Below are 21,842 nucleotides of genomic sequence, written 5' to 3'. Positions count from 1 at the left end.
CAGCAGATCAGTTGTGATTCAGGCCCAACAGCATTTTCCTGGGATCCCTGAGGTGTTCACTGTGAAAACTGTTGTTCATTTTATGAGGGTGGATTTCCAAACAACATCATCATGCAGAGAGTGATTTACTTCTTATTTCTATTGCCTGAAGTCCTCATATGTACCTCCTCTCCCTCCCCCCGCCTTTTTTTTTTTTGCCATTTCAGTGTTACCCCAAAGGGTGGACTCGAAGACGCTGAGGAGGTAGGAGCAGCAGTTGGTTTGCTCCTTGTGAGCAGTACCTCTTAAGTCAAGCCTGGAGCTAAGTTGTCAGGAAAGCATTTATTAAGCAACCTTCTTCCCAGCATCAGAGGAAGAAAGCTGCATGCGTTGATCAAATCTCTTCCCTCAGTGTGCTCTGGGAGCAGACCTTTAGAATTCACCCCAGAGAAAGAATACTTTGTGATTCATAGAAAATGCTTCACAAAATGGCTCTTGCTCACACATTTTGCATAATAACCCCCAAACACACTACACTCCCATTGCCAATATTTTTTCTGTGTGATTGCAAAAGTTCTTACGAGAATTGAAGGGACAAATTGGGCAACTTTTCACAGGTAATTCCTTGTGCGGGCCAGAGTAAAGTATAGTTCAGAGGCGCCAGACCTGGGCCTCTGCTCTCTAAAGAGGCCTGCATCATGGCTTCTGCAAATCTTGATAAGCCACCAGAACTTTGTAGAATTGGGAACTTTCACAGAAAAATCCAATATCTTACATTTTGAGGGGGGAAAAAATCAGATGATCAAGAAACCCTGGACTCCAGTTTATTTGTTAAAAGTTGTATGAGAGCTAAGCAGCAGCTGCCCCATTAAGATGGCGGGGTTCTGGTTCTCAGGTTCCCCCCACCTCCCCCACTCCCTCTCCCACACCTGTCTCCCTTACCCGCCTAACTCCTGTGGTAGCTAGCCCTGCCGTGTTTGTAGGCCTGCTCCATGAGGCACTGTGGTGAGGTGGGAGCCATCTGGCTTTTGTTGTAGGACAGACTAAAGTTCCAGAACTGGTTCTACCACTTACTATTTACGTGGTCTTGGGCAAGTCACTCAGTCGAAGGAGTCTTCCATTTCTGCAGCAGGTAGTTTACAGATCCAGGACAGAATAAGAGAAGTATTTAACCCACTGTCTGGCTTAGTGTACTCAATACCTGGAAGCAGCTATCATGGAAACATCTCAATAAAAACATTTCATGAGCAAGGATCAGTGTCTTCCAATCAGGGTCTTAAATGTTCATGGTTGTTCAGGGTGGGAGGGGCCTCAGAACTGCAGAAAACACCTTAGTTTTATGGAGAAGCAATCGAAAGCTAGGAGTTGACCAGTCCAGGCTTACTCAGTTACTTTAAGGCAAACAGGTTCAGAGCCAGTGACTTGCCACCAACCCACGAAAAGGCCTCAGAGGGGAGTCTTGAAGATTAAGTATGTGAAAGTGCTTTTTTTTTTTTTTTTTAAGATTTATTTATTTATTCATTCATGAAAGAGAGAGAGAGAGAGAGAGGCAGAGACACAGGCAGAGGGAGAAGCAGGCTCCATGCAGGGAGCCTGATGTGGGACTTGATTTCTGGTCGCCAGGATCACGCCCTGGGTCAAAGGCAGGCGCTAAACCGCTGAGCCACCCTGGGATCCCCCCGTGAAAGTGCTTTTTGAATCAAGTGTGAGCACAGGGTAATTTCAGTTAGCATAAAGGTTGTACAGCTACATGTGATCGCTGGATTTAGAGAACCAACTGTCATTCACCACTGAGCACTGAGAGTCTGGTTTGGACAGGTCCTGCTGAGGCACCGGGGATGGAGCCCTGGGCCGTACTGACGAGGCCACTGCCCCCACAGAGCTCGGACACTAGTGGGGGGAGCCGGGAGAAAACCGGTGTACAGATGGCTTCAGATCCAGAGAAGGGCCACGTGGGCGATAAAGGGGATTTTGTGAGAGGCAGCCAGTCTCCCAAACAGCCAGGCAAAGCACAGGCAACATTTTTCTCAGGAAGGGGAGTAGTTAAGTGCAGAGAGTCCAGGGCAGGAAGGGGCTTGTCTGGTGAGAGGTGGCTACAGGCTAGGGAAGCCACTAAAAGGAATTTGGATTTTATTCTCAGTATGTGAGTTTTAGAACATTTTAGAATATTTTTAGCTTTTGTTCAAACATTGTTTTACACAGAAGCCCCTTTGTGGCAGGCGGAGCAGAGGCTTTTAACTAAGCCAGTCCCCAAAGTGTCCTTGGGCACTCCAGGGCTTGATGGTCACTGTGGAAACCTCCAGAACAGGCAGTTTACAGAATCCTGAGAATCTGTGACTTGCTTACCAGGGGTCCCATTCCTGGGGTCCAGAAAACCCCATCGTTCTTGTCATTAACCCAAAGGCCAAATGTTGGTGTTTTTGTTCTTTGTTTTTTCCTAATTGTTCACACTTTCATTAGGTCTCACGTTTACAGAGTATCCACTAGGATGTTTCATCTTGACCACAAAAAAAGGACATACGTCGATGCCGCAGTATCTGAAACGGGATACACATGTCCTGTGTCTCTGAGTTGGGGTTTTCCCAGTGGCATTGGGATCCATGCAACCTTTGCCTTTTCATCTGCTCCACAACTCACAAAAAGAAATTGTTAATTTGTTTTCCAGCCCAACCCAGTGTTCTTCGTTTTGGGGTCGTTGATTTGAGGTCAGGTTTTGGCAGCAGATGAATCCACCAGTTCACAAAGGGAACCCACCGGAAGCCCCTCCCCCCCACCTTGCTCAGGCCGGGCCTTCTGATCACACCCAGCTGATGTTGGCTGACAGTGGAGCATTCAGGGTGCGAGTCCCACCAGCACCTTTAATACAGGGCATTGCTCATTGTGGGCCGGCTTGCAAACATTTTGGCCATGTTGGCAAGGTCAGAGGATAGCATTCACCTCCCTCATTTTACAGATGGAGAAACTGAGCCTCAGAGAAGAGATGTGCTTTGGATCGGTGTCAAGGCTTATGATCGCAGGGTGGGTCTGTGGTCCTGGTGTCTGACTCCCAGTGCCCGGGTGACCCTTGTATACCAGCACACATTCTCTAGAGTGTGCTGCCGTCAGAGTGCAGTCCGGTGGCATAGGTGACACAGGATATGCCATCAGGAAATCGGAGGCATGTTCTCTGGGTAGTTCTCAAGCATTTGGCTATCATAGCCCTACCTCCACCCCTTTCTTCCGCTCTAGAACTCTGGCCTGGTGGGTTGTGAGGCAGCTATGCATTCACCATGACTGCACTTTTCAGGATGCAGCGAATTGACCAAACACTGGTGTTGAGACGGCTGGCAGTTTGGCCTTCGCCTCATGATGTGAGAAATAAGTTTTGTTATGAACTGAGCAAAGAGCAGTCTCTCTTTAATCTGAAAGGGCGCGTGGACATGAGCTGCCCAAACGTGCGCGGGCCCCTTCTCACTCAGTGCGACTCAAGTTTTCTTTAATGAGAGGTGCGAGGGCCGGGCCCAGTTAGCCAAGTGAGATACGTGGAAAAGAGCATTCTCACCCTCCTTTGCAGCGTCCACATCCGGATTTGCCTAAACCCCACCCAGGCTGCATTTGCGTAGCAGTGAAAAACCGGTATTTTCTATCCATGAATCACACTGCAAATCCTGGGCCTCTGTCCTTTGGGTGCGTCAGGCCAGCTTCTGGGAAGGATGGGCACAGCTGAAGGCAGGCTGAGCATGGAGGAGAGAGGACCCTGCACCTGGGGGTCGAGCAGGTGACTGCTGTTGTCTACCTGCCCCTCTGGACATGGAGCCATCTCCGTGCCCTCCCATAGAAAGACCAAGAGAGGAAGGCGGAGTCCTGAGTTTCTGCTGTCGGGGGCTCTGCAGCGTAGCAGAGAGGAGCAAGGTACAGAAGTGGCACGATTCTGGGGATTGCCGTTCCTCCCTGAGGTCTCTCCTCTGCTCTGTCATGTGTCCCTGGCCACCTGGACCTAGCAGCTCCTGGCCATTTATTGCCAAGTGAGGGCCAGAGAGGGCTGGGGTGGGGGTGGGGGGTTGGTCCACTGTAGTTTCTTTTAAGTTAAATTATGCTTCAGTGCAGGGGATGATTGCCCGCAGCAGTTAAACGTTGTTTAATGATAATTAAATTACTTTTCTTTACTCCGAAAGACCTCTTCATTTTCTGGACAAAGGTGGGAAGCATTGTTCTTTGATTATATACAGAAGGTCTCTAGGTAAGGTGTAAACCATCTATTGTGCCGGGCTCTCAAGTCATGAATCTAGGGGATTCTGATGTGGAGAAGGCACAAAGATTAGCAAACCAAGTGCTTCCCAGTTTAAGAATCTTGTCAGAAACCGAAAAAGCTGCCTTTCCCTCCTGCCTTCCCCTTCACACTCTGGCTAGGAGTCTCTTAGAACACGCACGGCCACTCCTGAACTGGTCTGGATCATCCCTTCCAAGCATGGAGGAGGTTTGGCATGTCCCGTCCTGTTCCTTCCTGGCTTTAGTTCCTCCTCAGACTGCGTGGATCTGCCCGGGAGCCCGCAGAGCTTTACCAGGACACAGCTCCATTCTTCCTGGGGCTTGGGAATTTCACCAGCTTTCTTCCTGGGAGGAAGACACTCTCATGCAGTGGCAGGAGCACAGGGATGTTGGCTGGAGCCCATTGCAAGAAAAAAAGAAAGAGAGAGAGCCTTCAAAAATGAAAAGCTCTATGACAGGATATTCATTTGATGAGTCTTTGTATCGGATCTGTTATGTCATGTACCTGATGTCCTGCCGCCAGAATTAAGATGTTCTAAAAAGAAACCTTTGGAAATGTATCCCAGTGATGGAGTTTGATGTAGGAATAAAAGGGAGGGGAAAAATGAATCTTCCTGATGGAACTGAACTGGCTGTGATTGCACAAAGCCTGCATTTTAAATTTTAATAGAAATGATTGGCAATATGAGGATTTGTGTGTGTGTGTGTGTGTGTGTGTGTGTGTGTGTGTGTGTTGTTTTGTGTGTGAGCCTTGGAACATTTTGGTTCAGACTAGTTCTGCTTTCTCAGTCTTGGGCGTCGATTCAGTGGCCTGGCGTGCTTCGTTCAGACTTTTTTGAGCTCGGGTGATACTGAGCTGGCAGCAGGAAGGCTGTAGGTCAAGGTTTGGGTCCGTAGCAAATAACTGCAGAATGAGACACACCAGCTCATAGGCCGGAGAAAGCAGGTGCTGGTCATTAGCAGGAAGGGAAAAAGCCTAGGGATCAAGGACTGTAACGTTTGGACTGGGCAGAGCAGAGGAGTCTGGGCACATAGCAGGGTATTTAACCGAGGTGGTCAGCAAAAACCTTCTTTCAAAGGAGCTGTGAGTGGAGGAAGGTGAGGATAGGCACAGTCACGGTGTTGGTGGCATGATAAAGAAGGACAGGGTAACGATCTCCACGTGGAGACTTTAATTCTGTCCTTCCCAGAAGAGAGAGGGTAAGAGCATTCCATTTTGGAGAGGCTCCTTCAAGTTATACCTGGGTTGTTTCCCTTTCTTTTTTTAAGATTTTATTTATTTAGTTGAGAGAGAGAGGAGAGAGAGCATGAGGGGGCGGGGCAGAGGGAGAGGGAGAAGCAGACTCTTGGCTGCACAGAGAGCCAACATGGGGGCTCGATTCCAGGACCCCGAGATCATGACCTGAGCCAAAGGCAAACACTTAACCGACTGAGCCACCACCTAGGCACCCTTCTACCTGGTTTTCTAGTGGCTTCTGGAAACTTGGGTCTAGGAGGAAGCGGAAAAGAAGATCTCCTTTATTAGAGAAGTGACTGGCAAGCAGTGCTGGGCTCGTTCTTAGGGAGGACAGTGTGGCATGGAGTGGGGAGCGCCCTCAGCCACACCCAGAGTTCCCCTGAGCCGGTCAGACCCTGGACTGGATCCGTGAGGCCCTCACACATTCCAAAGACCCTATCCCCTGGTGAATCTTGGTTAATCTTCCTAGTCTTAAACTGCCAATCAAACCTCACTCAAGATCAAAATCTAACTCAGAATCAGAGAACCCAGGAGCCTCGGGGAATATCCAGCCATCCTCAAATGGGACATGAGGCCACTAAGGCCAGAAAATGTAGGGGACTTATTCAGGGCCACGTCAGTCTTCCTGAGAATAGCCTCCCCACTGCTGGCTCATACTTCTTTTTGGGGAAGGGCAGAAGGATGTGGATAAGGCAGGATAATCTCAGGGTTGTGTGTAGCTTGGGCACATGCCCCCACAGCTTCTCTGTGTCCCAGGGCCCTGCTCTCTGATACACCCGGCCCGGGCTCCTGACCGGTCTTCTTGCTCTTCCTACAGTGGACAGCGCCAGGTAGCCTGAAGAAGCTGAGTGGTGTCCCTCCCAGGCAGCATGTCTCCCATTGCCCAGATGTCACCCGTGAAAACCTCCAGTGACAAGAGCTACCTCTGACAAGTGCTGTATGCCAGACAGATTCGGGAGAGGGAAAGAAAAGTGATGTATAGGTAAAAAGGAGAATGTTAGACCCGATTATTTATTGTGTCATCCAAACCCCAAATGCAGAGACACACACAAACACCCATACACACAATGGACAAGATCTTTCAAATCCTAACTTGGCTTTGAAAAGCTGGAGCTAACAGTTGTACTAAGCAAAAGCTAGATGAGAAAAAGCAAATTTGGGAACGATCCAGACTGACGGTGGGGACCTGTGACTTGAAATACAGTCTGTCGAAGTCAGGCATGAGGGAGACTATTATTGGAGCCAGCTCCAGTTGCAAACAATGCTCAGAAGCATTTCCTGTCATCCAGGGTTTTACATTTTAATGAGCCTGTAGATGCCCATCAGCCCTGTGTCATCACAAAGGTGATTGCTTTTTCCAGCAAGCTGTTTCCCCTCAAAGCCCAGGGCTCAGGGGCAGCTCTTCAAAGATGAACCACTGTCTGATTCTAGCAGAGGCAGATGGAGGGAAGTTAAGCTCCCTCTGCCCTGTTCAGTTGCACCAAGATTTCCAGCTAAAGTCAGTAATCAAGGCACCCTACTTGGTGAGGGATGCTGGTATCTTTTAAAAATAGAGGGGTCCGTCTGTGTGAGTAGTCCCTTTGTGTGTGTTTGCGAGCTTTCTTTCAGTGGGAAATAAGAGTGCAGCTTTTTTTTTACCGTTATTGTTCACAAATTAAACTTTGGCTGTTCCACATAGGCTTTCTTAACTGCAAGTACGCTTGCCAAATCACTTGGAATTACCCTAATAGGAATTTGGTCAAACTGCTTAGTGCTAAAAATGAGCCCTACTTGGGGGTCCCTCCTGGAAAGTCCTGGAGTCTTGGAGCTGAACTGTTAGCCTCGTTCCCTTCTTCCAGGAGTCTGAGCACCCCTGAAGACGGTAGCCTCACAAGGGAGTCTGGCCATGGCCCACTTGCTGGGGTTCCACCTCCAGCAGCCCCGTGGAGGGGTCACTTCCAGGCCTAAAGCAGAACATTCTCAGTGCTTCCCACTCCCCTCAACATGAGAGGAGTAAGAACATGAGAGGAAAAGCAGACAAACCTCCACTTGCTTCCCTGCTTCCAGGCCCAACCCCCAACTCACGTACACATACACACTCACACCCCAAGGTTGAGATTCTTTCTTCTGTGAAACTGGATTCTGAAACTCTGAACCATTCCGTCTGTGTTTTGGCTCAGTTTCTCAGAAGGGCTCAGGTGTCTAAAATCAGGATTTTCCCATGGCTTTAAGATTTGGCCTGCAGATCTGTCCCCTGTAGGAAACTGAGGGGCCTTCGTTGGGTTTGTTTTTCTCACCCTGTAAAGAAAACAGAAACATTAAGATCTTATTGGCTGTGAGAGCCTAAAGACATTTGAATCAAAGTACTCTTGTTGTAGGACCGTAGGCCTGGCTTCCATCTGTGTGCTGTGCTAGCTGCAAAAATGAAGATGAGAGTCGACTCTCTGAAGGATTCTTCAGATCCTCTGAAGGAAGGAGATGCATAAAAGAGCAGTTACATTTTAGGCAGCAGGTTTGCATACAGGTTCCTCAGAAAGGCTCCCTCAGACTAGTCAGGGAGCCTGTAACTAGGAAAGACATCACGAAAAACAAAGTACTTATTAGTTCTAGTAATATTCATTCGTGCCATGATTGACACTTGATTCACGTAGTCGGCACACACAAGAAAGACACAAGCATATTTAATTTTTTTTTAAGATTTTATTTATTTATTCATGAGAGACACAGAGAGAGAGGCAGAGACACAGGCAGAGGGAGAAGCAGGCTCCACGTAGGGAGCCCGATGCAGGACTCGATCCCGGGTCCCCAGGATCATGCCCTGAGCCGAAGGCAGATGTCCAACCACTGAGCCACCCAGGCATCCCGCATATTTAATTTTTAAAACATTTTTGAGATCTAGAATAGTCCACTAACTGTTTAATCTAGACTATTTCCTTTCATCTAGACTCCACTGAAATTGGTAAATACTGGAATGTCATATTATATACCCTGCCTCGCGTGTTCTGTCTATGAATAGAGATGTCCACCCTTTACATCGTTTGCAGGACTATCATGAGGAACGATGAGGTAATGATAGATTTAGAGTATTAGGGAGAAGGGGGTCAATATGCCCCTTCAGAAAAGAGAGTGACAGGTCATATGAAGTAATCATTTAATGTCAGTTCCAAATGGGTGTTCTGAGGGCCCCAGAATAGGTGGTATCAATACTTCTTTGCCATTGTACGTATGCCCTTCTGCAAATGACTGTTTATGGCTATAAGAATTAATCTTCTAAGCTCGTGCTATGGAGTGTGCCTTCTAAATAGTCCTACAGAAGTTCATTTAATTTGGAATTTTGCTGACCTTCTGTGCTCTGATTTTCTGTTGTTTCAGTGGAAATGGGTTCTGGGTTCTAATTCTGTTTCTGGGCCCAGTGAGCACTTCTCCCCCAGACCGCGATGGCCTGAGAGGGGATTCTTTCTCCAGTGCTGTGGGTGGAGAGGCTGTCTTCCGAGTGAGGGCCTTCCTGGGGATATACGATGGGGTGTGAAGAAGAAATTTCCCTAGTGGTCTGTGAGAGGTCCTGGGGAGGAGTCACAGGCTGCCCATGAGTAGGGATGGCTGGAGCTGTTGTGTGGAGGTTGGGCTGCAGTGGCAGCCTGGTTACTGTAACCAAGACCCTGAGGATAGACTCAGGGACAGTTGGTGGCCGGGAGGAGTTGTGGGTTCTGCTGCCATGCATATTGCATAGAAAGGATGTTTGCCTGAGCTAAGCCATGGGAAAAAATTTAAAGACCTGAGCTCCTTTTGGCAACTGAACCAAGACAGTAGATAGAATGGTTTGACCTTTGAGAATCCAGTTTTTGACACACAAGGGGATCCAGTTTCATGGGAGAATAAAGTTCCCAACTTCCCAACTCTTGTGTGTGCATGGGGGGAAAATCAACATACAAGTCTCATTACAACATACTGGACCTTGGTCACTGTCTTCAGTTCCATTCTCCTTACCACGGAGGATCCAGGGAGGAAGAGGCGACAAACACTAGAGTGATGGGAGAATGGAAGAAATGGTATGATACTGAAGAGAAGGCTGACTGTGATGGGTTTGTTTTCTGGAAGTACAGAAAGGGTTGCCCTGAAGAGGGTCCTGACATTATTTCACTGTGCAGAGAGCCACACAATGAGCCACACATAGAGAAAAAGACCTTGAGACTAAATACTAGTTGACCAAGTTGTGACAAAACTTTGGCCTCTGTTACCAATGAGGTAGGTAGGTTGTTGCTGTTGTAGAGACTGGATGGTTAAGAGCAAATATTCAAGGGAGCCCTAATTTAAGGGGCTAGGGAAGTGGGAGCTCTTTCTGGGGTTTCCTTACAGATAAAACACTAAAGAGTTACTAGAGAACTCTAGAGTAATATCTGTGTTGGGGATCAGGGCAAAGACCTACCCACATACATAGTGCTCCCCATAGGAAGACTCTTCTGTCTGTGTCTTGACACCTCATTCTGCCGAGGTCACCCATTCTGGTCTACCTGCTTCTCCGTCCCAGACAATATGATACATGTGTGTGCATGTTGGGTTGTCAGGGCTTCACCCAAAGCCTCCCTCCCTCTTTCCCTGTCTCCTTCCTCCCTTCCTCTCTGTCTGTATAAATACTCACAAGAGATGAGAATCTATTTATAAATTTTCCCACTGTGCCTCCTTTATAATGTATTCACTGCTACTCCTGTTTGTCGGTGGCCATGAGGGAAGAGTCCATATGAAGGAAGTTGAGACTTGAAAATGTGCAAAATGTGGGCACCCGGTGGCTTAGTCAGTTAAGTGTCTGCCTTCCGCTCCGGTTATGATCCTGGGGGCCTGGGACCGAGCCCTGCCTTGGGCTCCCTGCTCAGCGCGGAGCCTGCTTCTCCCTCTGCCTACCACTCCCCCTGTTTGTGTGCATGCTCTGTCTCTCACAGAAATAAATAAATAAAATCTTAAAAAGAAGAAAAAATGTGCAAAGTGTTAGTCCATGTGAATGGGGAGTGAAGGCTTGAAAAAAGGTTTGGGTCATCCCAGTGTGCTTAGCTCTTGTGGGACATGCTTGCCACATCAGGCCACTGTGTCGCCTCCTGTCTGGGTTTCTGTCCCTTGGGGAGAGTCTGGATGGTGGCTTCAGTTTCATAGAGGAGGGATTCTGGGTTCTTGAAGGCCAGTGTCGTGCCACTTCCACCATCCCTGACTTGTCTTGACTCTGATAAGGCATTTTAACCTGTCAGTCCCTTGTTTTCTAGCCAAAGGTGGCTAGTCTTTTGTTTGCCATGTGTGGTTGTGAGACTAACCACTAAGCATTTAGTTTTTTTAGTTTTGAGAGGCTGTTTTTTTCTGAGATTGGAGTTGCTGACTGGTCTTACCTAATTGAATGACCTTATGTTTACACGTCTGGGTGGAGCCTCTAACATTTTTATTATGAAAATATTTCCTTTTTTTTTTTTTGTCCACTGAATAGTAGGTTTGCGAAGAGTATTATTTAAAATTTTGTAGGGTAATTACAGATTTAGTGCTAGAGGCACTCCCAATCACACACCTCAAATCCATATGGCAGGTATAGAGTGATTTTTCTTTCTTTGCTCTGAGGTGAGTGGGCCAGGTACAACATACACAGGAACGGTCACGACTGTGTTCAAGTGCTTGAAATTTGGTCTCTCCCTATTTTGTTATATTTCTGAGTCCTAGAGAGGGCCAAGAAAAAGATGCCTTGTGGAATTCCCTGCTAGTCAACACAAACCCAAATGGTCATTTCGGAAAGGAATAGTCAAGAAGAAGCAAAAGGTTCACAAAAGGTTGTGAAGGAGATGAAAGTTGAGGTCTGTGTTAGTGTGTTGAACTAGTAACACCAGTTTTAGAGTTCAAAGAAGAAGAAGGGGGGCGAGGGGGAGGGGGACCAAAAGCAGGAGGAGGGGAGAAGGGGAAGAGGAGAAGGAAAAGGAGAAAGAGGAGGAAGAAAAAGAGAAAAGCACACACATGAAAGGAGTGGCACAGAACATTCCAGAAGATCACTGAACTGTGGGCGATGACATGTTTACTTCTCTTCCTTCAGAAGTTTATTTCACAGGAGAGCTGGGACAGGACTTGTAGGATGAAAGCAACGTGGGGGATCTGTAAAGAACAGGAGAAGCAGCTGTCTGACAGGACACATATCACCAGAGTTTTTCTGAAGTTATTTTAATCTGGACTTACTACTGTGTTGGTCTTGATAATTTAATACAAAGACATTTGCCATGGCCTTCGTAATTTATTTGGACATGAAGACCTCGTGTCTTCGCCCATAAGTAATGCTTCAATTGGTCCTATACAGAGTTTCAGATCCACGTACACTGCGTTTGGGTCAAATAACTGTCATCCTGGTGAAACCACTACATGTGACTGGGGTCCTTCAGAAAATATTTAAAACATCTTTTGTAACTGATAACACCGTGACCTTCGCCTTCATATTAGCACATGCACCTTAACCCCATAAGACACACTGCTCCATAGTCAGCCTTCCCCTTAGCTCTCTTCCTTAAGCTCTTGTCTTTATCTTAAGACTGAACAAAAACTTCTTTCTCGAAGAGTCAGAAGAGTGGAGGATGAAGAGACACTGGCCGGCCAGCCATAGCTGTTTCACATCTTTTTTGTTGTTGTTGTTCTTTTAAAGATTTTATGATTTATTTGAGAGACAGAGAGAGAGAGAGAGAGAGAGAAAGAAAGCACGCGCACAAGCAGGGAGAGGGCCAGAAGCAGACTTCCCCCTGAGCAGGGGGCCTGATGTGGGACTTGATCCCAGGACCCTGAGATCATGACCTGAATGGAAGGCAGACGCTTAACAGACTAAGCCACCCAGCCGCCCCTGTCTGTTTCCCATCTTAATGTCTTTGTCTCACCTGTATTCCTCTGAAAGTTTTTCTTTTCCCTCCTTCCTCTTTTCCCTCCATTCACTGAACAGAGTATGCACTTTGTACTGGGTACTGTGTGAGGCATGACATACCATGGTGAGCAGGATGGGCTCCCTCTAAGGGGGGAATCAAATATAAAATAATTACAACTGTGGTGAGTAGTGGGTTATTTTTGTTTTGTTTTGTTTTTGAAGATTTTATTTATTCATGAAACACATAGAGGGAGAGGCAGAGACACAGGTGCAGGGAGAAGCAGGCTCCCTGTGGGGACCCTGATGTAGGACTGGACCCCAGGACTCTGGGATCATGACGTGAGCCAAAGGCAGATGCTCAACTGCTGAGCCACCCAGGTGCCCCTGTGGTGAGTGTTAAGAAAAGATTAAGGAAGTTCAATGGGAGGGGGGTACTGACATAGTCTGTGCCTGGGATCAGGAGTAAAGTGTGAATAAGCAAAGCCAGAGAGGAAATGAAAGGACTCCAGAGTTATCTTTAGAGGACAGGAAGGAGAAAGGACAAATCCAAAAGGGAAAAAGGCAAAAGGTACTTTGTTTTATGCAGAACCTTGGAGACCACATTATAATTCAGTTCTCAATCTGTGGATCTGTGAAGACTGATCTTTCTTTTGAAAAATCTTTTTATTAAGTTTTTTCATTTTAATTCCAGTAGTTAACATATAGTGTTATGTTCGTTTCAAGGGTACAGTGTAGTGATGCAACAATTCTATACATTACTCAGTGCTTGTCATGCTACACGTGCTTTTTAATAGGACTGACCATTTTCTTTTTAATTTTCAAGTTTGACTTTTATTATTGATATTGCATTGTTTTGTTTTGTTTTTAACATCATGCTCCTTCACTTGGTTTTAAACCATAATCCCCAAGGGACTCCTCAGTTCTGAGTAGTCTCAGCCTCCTCATCCAGAAGATGATGATGAAGACACAGCCCATGTCTGTGGGTGTTCAAGCTCGGTCCCAGCTTGAATTGTCTGGGGCCTTTCTTCTTTCTGAGAATCTCAGAGCAGAAAGGTGACTTAACTCCTTTTCCCCCTCATTGTGCAGATAAGAATGACTACATTCTTGCTACAAGGGGTTCACAGCTCACAGTGGGAAGGAGGGCTGGCTCTGGGCGCAATCACCCTACCTGAACTGTTGGGTCATTTTAGATCAGCCCGCTATTAACACTGTATCCAACTCTAAAGGGGTTTGTTTGCAATGAACCCTAATCTAAAAGTGATTTGCTACATGATTAACAGGATCAAGGACTGATTTTTTTTTTTTTTTAGATTTTATTTATTCATATGAAACACAGAGAGAGGGGCAGAGACATAGGCAGAGGTAGAAGCAGGCTCCCTGCGGGGAGAATGGTGCAGGCAGGACTTGATCCCATGACCCCAAGATCATGACCTGAGCCAAAGGAAGACGTTCAATCACTGAGCCACCCAGGCATCCCAAGGACTGATCATTTTTTATTGATTGTCCATATACTTCATCTTTTCTCTTTTTCTGATACCATTACTTTTGTCGATCATGCGATTATGCTGTTCATCAACAACCCCTCCACCCCAGGACTGGATGACAGCAATCAAACAAAAAACCTGCCAGGATGCTTTTGTGATCACATAACTAGCTGTAATGCAGGTGAGAAGTTTGGAGTAGAAATTTGTCAGTTTTGATTACAAGGAGATTGAGTTATTTAAACTTTATGCTTCTCCTCTTCTCCATAAATATAATAATGAATTCTCATTAAGCATCCACTAAGAGCCAAGAATTCACGAAGCTGACGGGAACAGAAAGATTAATAAAGATGGTTTGTGTTCTCAAAGATCTCTAATCTAGTGGCAGATATATATATATATATATATATATATATATATCTGCCTGTATAAGACAGATGGAATAAATCTTCTGTGGGGAATATGGGTAGGCATTATAGGAATCTAGAGGAGGAGAGTTCTCCCTGAATGAGAGAACCTGGAAGCCCTTCAGAGAGAAGGAGTATTTGCATTGATCTTAAAAGTGTGATAGACTGCTACTACAGCCAAGTGGGCTCTTTTAAACAATCAAATTATTTTAGTGGTTAATGCTTCATATGTTTGATAATGCCTTAAAGAGAGAAAAAGCGCCTGTTGAAGCAGACCTGTTTTTCTTTTATCTGGGCATCCTACCTGGCACATGTTGATTTAGAAACAACTTAGTATTCTGCTCACGCTGCTGAATGGTCTGCCTAATGTGTCGCAATAGAGGGAGCCTTGAAATTTGGATGTAGGTTGAATTTTCATAAATCAGACGCATTTCCCATTACCTTACATTTAATTAAAGAGACAGTGTGCTTTCTGATTCCCTGTAATTGGCAGTGGTAGCTAACCCTCTAGCTCTCTTCTCTTGCCCTGAAGCTCCCTTCTCTAGCAGTTAGCTAATTATCAGTGCACTTAGAGTAACAGTGAGTCACCAGAGGAGACACAATTAAAAAAAAAAAAAAACAAAAAAACAGAAACAAGATACTGTCTGTGAACAGGGATGGGTCCTGGGGCAGATCATCCCTTCTTAGTTCATTTTGGAAGAAAGGTCAGATTTCCTATATTTTGATTTTCATAAAACTGGGCAGACCAACAGTTCCCTGCGAACCGTATGTCAACAACCTGTTATATTTGAAATTACTCTTTAAAATGAGGTGTAAAACTGCACTACACATTCTCCCTGCCAATTAATTGACTTGCTAACCTCCTGCCAAGTTTCGTCCATTTTAAAAAGAACTGCTTTAAACATTCATCAAAAAGCAGACAGCAAGTTGTACTTTGGCAGAAACATGAAGGCTAATATTTGGATCTGAGCACCCACTCACTCAGGGCTGATCACACTGAAGGCACAACGCATGGAGTTGCTTTTCTTTTAGAGAAATGTTGCTTTGGGACCAAGAGCCCATGGTCTTTGTTTTGTGCAGCCTACCAGCAGAGGATGTGTTTGGTTACCTCTAGAAGTTCTGCGATACATTTAGACAATGCAGATACTTATTAAGGGGCCCTTTGAGGAGTAGCAGAATGTCAAACCTACCCCCCAAAGTTTGGGGCCCCATCCTATATAAAACACTAAATAAATCTCACTTCTGTGGTTTTAAGAGTTGGTGAGAGGGCCCTTCATTCTCTTCCCTTCATCTCCTCATCTGCCATAGACCACACTCAAATCAGTGCAGGTAGGGAAGTGTCGCCCAGCTGAGGGTGGGGCAGGGGTGAGGACAGGGGAGGAGTAAGTAGTGGGTGATGGAAATAGATTGCTAAGCTCTGGTTTCAAGTCTGCCCATCACTGGTCTGGTCTGTTTCCCTCTCTACAGAAGGAAGGTGTTGGTAATGGAAGATCCTTAGTGCATTCCTTCACTTCCAAAAGAGAACAGTTTTCATCATCTTTTTAAGTAAATCTTTCACATTTTGAACAATGATCTTGGATCAATACCCAAGATGGTTGTTGGTGTAAAGAGTAAGTGGGGTCCCTGAACACTGTGTTCTGTGATACTTCCAGTTCTGTGACACTTGGATGAATAGACGGCTCACCTTTACCCACTTACCAGGGTCCAGTGACACTCTTCTCTTGTTACAAGCGGGCTGCTAAAATACTTATAGACTGTTCCTCTATCATCATAAAGGCAGTCCATGTGCATGCATTCCATTGAAATAGAATACACTGTCCCTAAATTGCAGGAAGAATGGCATCTTTGTTATTTTTATCTTTTTGCAAGCATGAAAAATAAAGGTAATAAATGAAACTACTGCACTGAGAAGTGTAGCTTAGATTTCTTGCTTTTGAAGACACTCAAGAGTAATCCTGGCATGTGCCACCCCTAGCCCCCACCGCCTAGCTCCATTTTAAAGCAATATGTCTTTGAACGACAAGCCACAACATATAGCTTATTTATTCTTCTGAGGGAAAATGGGTGAGATTGCCAGATTTCTATGAGAATTATAGGGTTTCCAGTCCTCTTGGAGAAAATGACTGAGGTTCAGTGTCATTGGAAAAAGCATATTCTTAATTTGCCTATAGTTTTTCCTTTAATTAGTACTTTGGTTCCCTTTCAAAAGCACTTTTGAAGCTTTCTTTTCTCAATTTGGTATCAAAATTGCCCAAAAAAATGCCATTTAATTCTAGGATTATTTTCTGTTTTGATTGACATAAAACATGTCATTCTTAAGGGAAAAATATTAATACATATTTTGGTAAGGGACTCAGTTAAATAGGGTTTTTGTAATCCTTTCTCTAAGAATGATGTTTAGTGGCAATAGATAATTGGGAAAATCTCTCAATATAACCACCATGCTGTCTGAATCTTGGTTGAGATTCTAGGTCACTGGTGCTAATTTAGGTTCTAAGGGTAACTGTTCCATCAGTTATTACTTGCATTTGATTAAGGGAATAAAGAGAGGGATAATGAATGATTTGTTAAAAGGCCTTTTAACAAATATTCCCCCGTGTGCATAGCTGATTCTAACTGCATATATTCCATGGATATCTCCTGCCTCAATCTCTTCCATGAAAATTGTTTTATTAAAAAAAATATGACTTGCCCTCACACAAGATGAAATAGTGCTCATCATCAGGTTCATGCAGAGCTCACCTCTGTTTTAGGCTGGCCACAAGAAACACAGAGAGACCAGGGCTCATGGGGACACTCATAAGAGTAAAAAAATATGGTGATGGTGATGGTTGTGGGGAAGGTCTGGGTGGGAAAATAACCTGGCATTTCTCTACCCTTAGCCAAGTGATGACACTGGAAGTTCTCTCAGGCTCCTATCCCCTTCTTCCTACATGATTAGAGTCCCGTTCCTGTAACAGATGCAATGTGTTCAGGCAGTACATAATCTGTTGGAAAAGATGTTCAAGTTGCATACAAGATGAAATGATGTCTGAGGTTTCTTTAATGCCAAAATTCCTTGAGTGAGTGACCCACTGAGAAGAGTGTGAGTTTCTAGAGCCGCGCTCAGGGGAGCCCTGCCTTCACCAAGTCGCTCCATTGTTGTTGAGCATTAAATATGGAAGTTGATTGTCCAATTCCAGTCAACTCGAATATACATTTACAGGTTCTTGCCACATTGCAGCCAATTTGGAGATAGCTATTAAAATAGTAATGGATTTATTTAAAAATTGTCTTTGAATTTATTTTTTACTTATTTTTTTCTCAAGGCAACCATCCATTAACAGCCATCCTGGAATTTCATCCAGAGATCTGTTTCCACAGTGATCCCTGTGAAATAAATCAGATTGAAGGGGTTTTTTTCCCCTCTTCTGAGTTATTTGCCTAGAGGAAAAATTCTTAACTTTCCTTTTCTTCTAAATGCATATTAGAATAAAGTGTTCTTTGAAAAGTCTTAATGAAAAGAGCAAACATGGGAATAGCTTTCAGTCTGATTGTTACTCCGGGATCCAGGCTCTGAAAAAGAAGTCTGCAGGAGGAATGTCAGGGGACTCCCACCGTGTAAAAGTCTATGCCCTTCTGCCCCTTAGACAATTGGCCTGTTGACGATTTATGGAGAGCAGCCTTTGTGGAGAAAAAAATACTACAAATTAGTTCATGTTCTGAGTTATTTTTGCCACACTAAATGCATAAGAGCGGGAAGCTGGCTTTTTTTTTTTTTTTTTTATGTTTTGCATGTAAGATGCCTCATTTTGTCCAACTCCAGGGAGTGAGGCAGTAGAAATTATGTTGAGAGATTGGTAGAGGTCCCTGTGGTTACTATCAGGAGATCAGACTCTTATTAACTTTTGCAAATGTGAACAGGGAAGAACACTTGAAAAATAAACATCAAACTAAGTATTTCTCTTTCTCCCATTCCCCTTTCTCTAGAGAGATTCTTAGACCACGCAAGGCAATAACCATCTTCTCTGAAGCAAGATACACTTTGCAACTTCCCTTTCTTAGTTGTTTTCAAGTTCTTCCTTTTCGAGTATTTGAGGCAAATGACATGACTGAGTCTCTCACATCCAGCTTGCTACCCCAACGCAGGGAGGCTCCCACATGAAGGCCCTTTGCTTCTCTCCGGATACGACTGTCCTGTGCCACATCCTTAAGTAGAACCCCATGTTGTCTTTGAAAGTGACACAGCGTGTCATCTTCATTATCTTAATTCAAAAACGTGGATAATACTCCCAAACGTAAAAATGTAAGATCTTGAGCTCAATTATAGCAGACATCTAGTGGGCCACAATTTCCAGTACAGTACACATGAATTAGACATATGTACCGTAAGCGACATATGTACGTAAGCCAAGAAACACAACTGTAATCTCTTAAGTAAGAAGGTAAGGGTCTGTGGGCCACGTATTATCAGGAGTAATTCTAACAACACACATATCTGTGAATCGATCTTATGCAAATAGCTAGAAACTTTAAAGTCAGGAGAAGACCCGAGGCGACTGATGCTTATTTTCAGATTGGTCCAATATTATTGGGTGATTTGGGGGGAATAATGAATGCTTCCTAAGACTTGGTGATAAGAAAATGAAACAATTGCTTTCTTTTAAAAAACTTGGAAATAGGGATGCCTGGGTGGCTCAGTGGTTGAGCGTCTGCCTTTGGCTTGGGTCGTGATCCTGGAGACCCGGGATCGAATCCCACATCGGGCTCCCTGCATGGAGCCTGCTTCTCCCTCTGCCTATGTCTCTGTGTCTCTCTCTGTGTCTCTCATGAATAAATAAATAAAATCTTTAAAACAAAACAAAACAAAAACCCTTGGAAATAGACTTAACAGTGTTAACCAAATCAGACCAAAGTAAATGGTGACAGAGGTGTTAACATTGTGTTAACTTAGTCTACATCAAGAGGATTTCTCTGGTTTTCTCCTAATAATCTAGTTGTTGTGATTTAGATTTCCGTGAAAAAAATAGGTCTTGGATATCAGAGGTCCTGTGGCCTAGGTTGGGTAAGGACGGAATAAGCGCACAGCTCCCAGTTGAAGCAGCGGCCTAACATTTTATATTGCTTTAGGTGAAGAGCAGTTTTGCAAAGTGAGCGTGTACTGTTCTTCATCTTCAGAATAGATAAGACTAGATTTGAAATCTTGAAATCTTAACTCCCCAGGGAATGTGAATGGCACACCCGTGAAATTCTCATTTCGAAGAAGATAATTTTACAGATGGTGTAAGATGAAAATATACTTTATGTTTAGGAGTTAATTATAACAATCATGACTGATATCTAATAGAACAGTTTAGAGGACCACATAAGTATCCAACATAAACCCGCGAGCAGAAATTGTCAAATTCAGAACTCCGCAAAAAAGTACAAACAATGAGCCCACTACCTGTAAATATCCTTTGCTTTCCCCTTCCAAGTTTTATTTTACATGACTGGTGATGTTTTTGCTGTAATTTGAAAACACAGCAGATTCCTGTTCTTTGTCATAGTTACTTGTCCAGTTAAATGGCTGGAAACACGGACTTAATGAATACTGAATTTATTAGTGAATACTGGATTTCCTAAGGGGAAATACAAGGTTAGGTTCCTATGAGCCTCTGGTCACAACATTCTTGCCAACCAGTCAACACAAAGTCTTGCTTTATATGTATTTCTTACTTTTTTATAAAGATTTTATTTATTTATTCATGAGAGACATACAAAGAGAGGCAGAGACATAGACAGAGGGAGAAGCAGGCTCCTCACAGGGAGCCTGATGTGGGACTCATTCCCTGGACCGGGGATCACAACCTGAGCCGAAGGCAGATGCCAAACCACTGAGCTACCCAGGTGTCCCACTATGTATTTCTCTTTGAAACAACCTTATGTAATGTGCAGTGGTGATTCATTGACATTGAACCTGTGGCCAACAGCACTATAAATCCTGCCTCAATGAAGCTTATTATCTAAGACAACTCTCTTGTCTGTATACACATCACAAGTCTTTTTGCACTTAGGAACCTGTAGACAGTGCTTCCACACATTTGGGGGACATTTTAAAAAGTGAAGTCACCAAAAAAAAAAAAATGTGGGAAACATAGCACTAAAGCAGTCTGCAGAAAGGATTTTTTGTTTGTTTTGTTTTACAGTATGAGAGTTAAAACAAGGCAGAATGTGGCCTTGTTGGACATCAGCCATTAGCGTGCTCATTCTTCGTGTGTCAGTGAATGACTGCAAAAGTGCTGGGATTATTAATGTGGAGGGGGTAACAAATAAATTTCACTAAGTAGGTGAGTTTGCACATATAGAATCTGTGAATAATGAGGATTGGTTGTATAATAACACAGTAGTTTCTAGTGGGTTTCTTTCTCATTAAGCCTTTGCTTACAAAGCAGGTGAACTATACGTTTTAAATATCTTAAAATTTGGGGTTTTTTTTTTAAGATTTTATTTATTTATTCATAAGAGACACACAGAGAGAGGCAGAGAAATAGGCAGAGGGAGAAGCAGGCTCCATGCAGGGAACCTGATACAGGACTTGATCCAAAGGCCCCAGGATCATGACCTAAGCCAAAGGCATACACGTTCAACCAATGAGCCACCCTGATGTCCCCAAATTTTATTTGTTAATTATATCTCAATAAAAATTTTTTTTGACTAGGAAAAAAGAATACAGGTGAGATTGATGCTACTGGCTCTGTTGACTTTTAGCATGGGTGTAATTTGGTTTTTGGTTGAATTTGCCAAAGTAGAGTTTACTTGCAATTATGATGTGTTAGGAGGAGACTACAGCAGGAGTCCTGCCCATCATTTCTGCCTTCTTGGCTTTTTTGATATTCTTATCTAACCTGTTCTTCCAGATTCAACCCTCTGGTGCACTTGACAGTGTTCCCATGAATATTAAGGGGAGGGGAATTCAGCCCAGTCCCCACCATTTCTTTGTCCACCCAGGCCTGCTCCAGTGTGGAAAAGATGAATCTAATTCATAAATTCCACAGCTTGAGTGCTCTTGATTTTACTCTTCCTTAGTGAGACTGTGATTGGATTGGGCTGCAAGGTCATTGGAATCAGGGCTGTTTCATTTCATATCATTTTACAAGTTATTCTAATAATAGTACAAAGAGAGTTGGATGCTATTTGCTGATCATCCATCTTATTGATGTCATTGAACAGATCGCAGAAACACAAAGGAAATTTTATGGCATTTCAGCTTTGATGTCCTTTGAAAAAAGGAAAGAAGGTCTTTGCAGAAATGTAAAAGACAGAATGACTTAAAATTCCATCTATTTCTGCTTGGTTTGAGAGCATCCCTTACTGTGCCTGAGATAGCTCCTAAATCCTATGGAAATCTGGGTTTGAGTTTTTCAAAAACTTTTAAACCATTATTCAGATTTGTAGATTGGAAATCTTTGTTTCGTTCAAACTCCAGCAAAACTCAAACCTGATTCAAAGGGAGTGACTTTTCAAATACAGGCTTTGTCCACGGTTGGCCTGGATGTGTTAGTTTCAGGGAATGGCCTTTTCTGGATTGCTGAATTTATTTATTTATTTATTTATTTATTTATTTATTTATTTATTTATTTATTTTTGAGTAAGCGTATGCCCAATGCAGGGCTTGAACTCATGAC

The 21,842-nt window shown here is 44.1% G+C and overlaps 1 protein-coding gene across 15 annotated transcripts in view; it reads left to right on the top strand.

Annotated features, from left to right (window-relative positions):
• KIAA1217 (KIAA1217 ortholog) overlaps nucleotides 1–21,842 on the top strand; it is a 433,418-nt gene that overhangs the window by 183,505 nt on the left and 228,071 nt on the right. Inside the window, exon 1 of one of the 15 annotated variants that reach the window (XM_072825353.1) lies at nucleotides 3,666–3,870. The exons of the other annotated variants lie outside the window; for them this stretch is intronic. Within the exon in view, the coding sequence (XP_072681454.1) occupies nucleotides 3,769–3,870 (102 nt within the window). The 5' untranslated portion in view covers nucleotides 3,666–3,768. Of the gene's footprint in view, nucleotides 1–3,665; nucleotides 3,871–21,842 lie in introns of those variants that run through there. 15 annotated transcript variants of the gene reach the window in all.

This window comes from Canis lupus, chromosome 5, assembly GCF_048164855.1.
Source record: "Canis lupus baileyi chromosome 5, mCanLup2.hap1, whole genome shotgun sequence".
NCBI lineage: Eukaryota > Metazoa > Chordata > Mammalia > Carnivora > Canidae > Canis > Canis lupus.
This window is presented reverse-complemented; position numbering and strand designations above follow the sequence as displayed.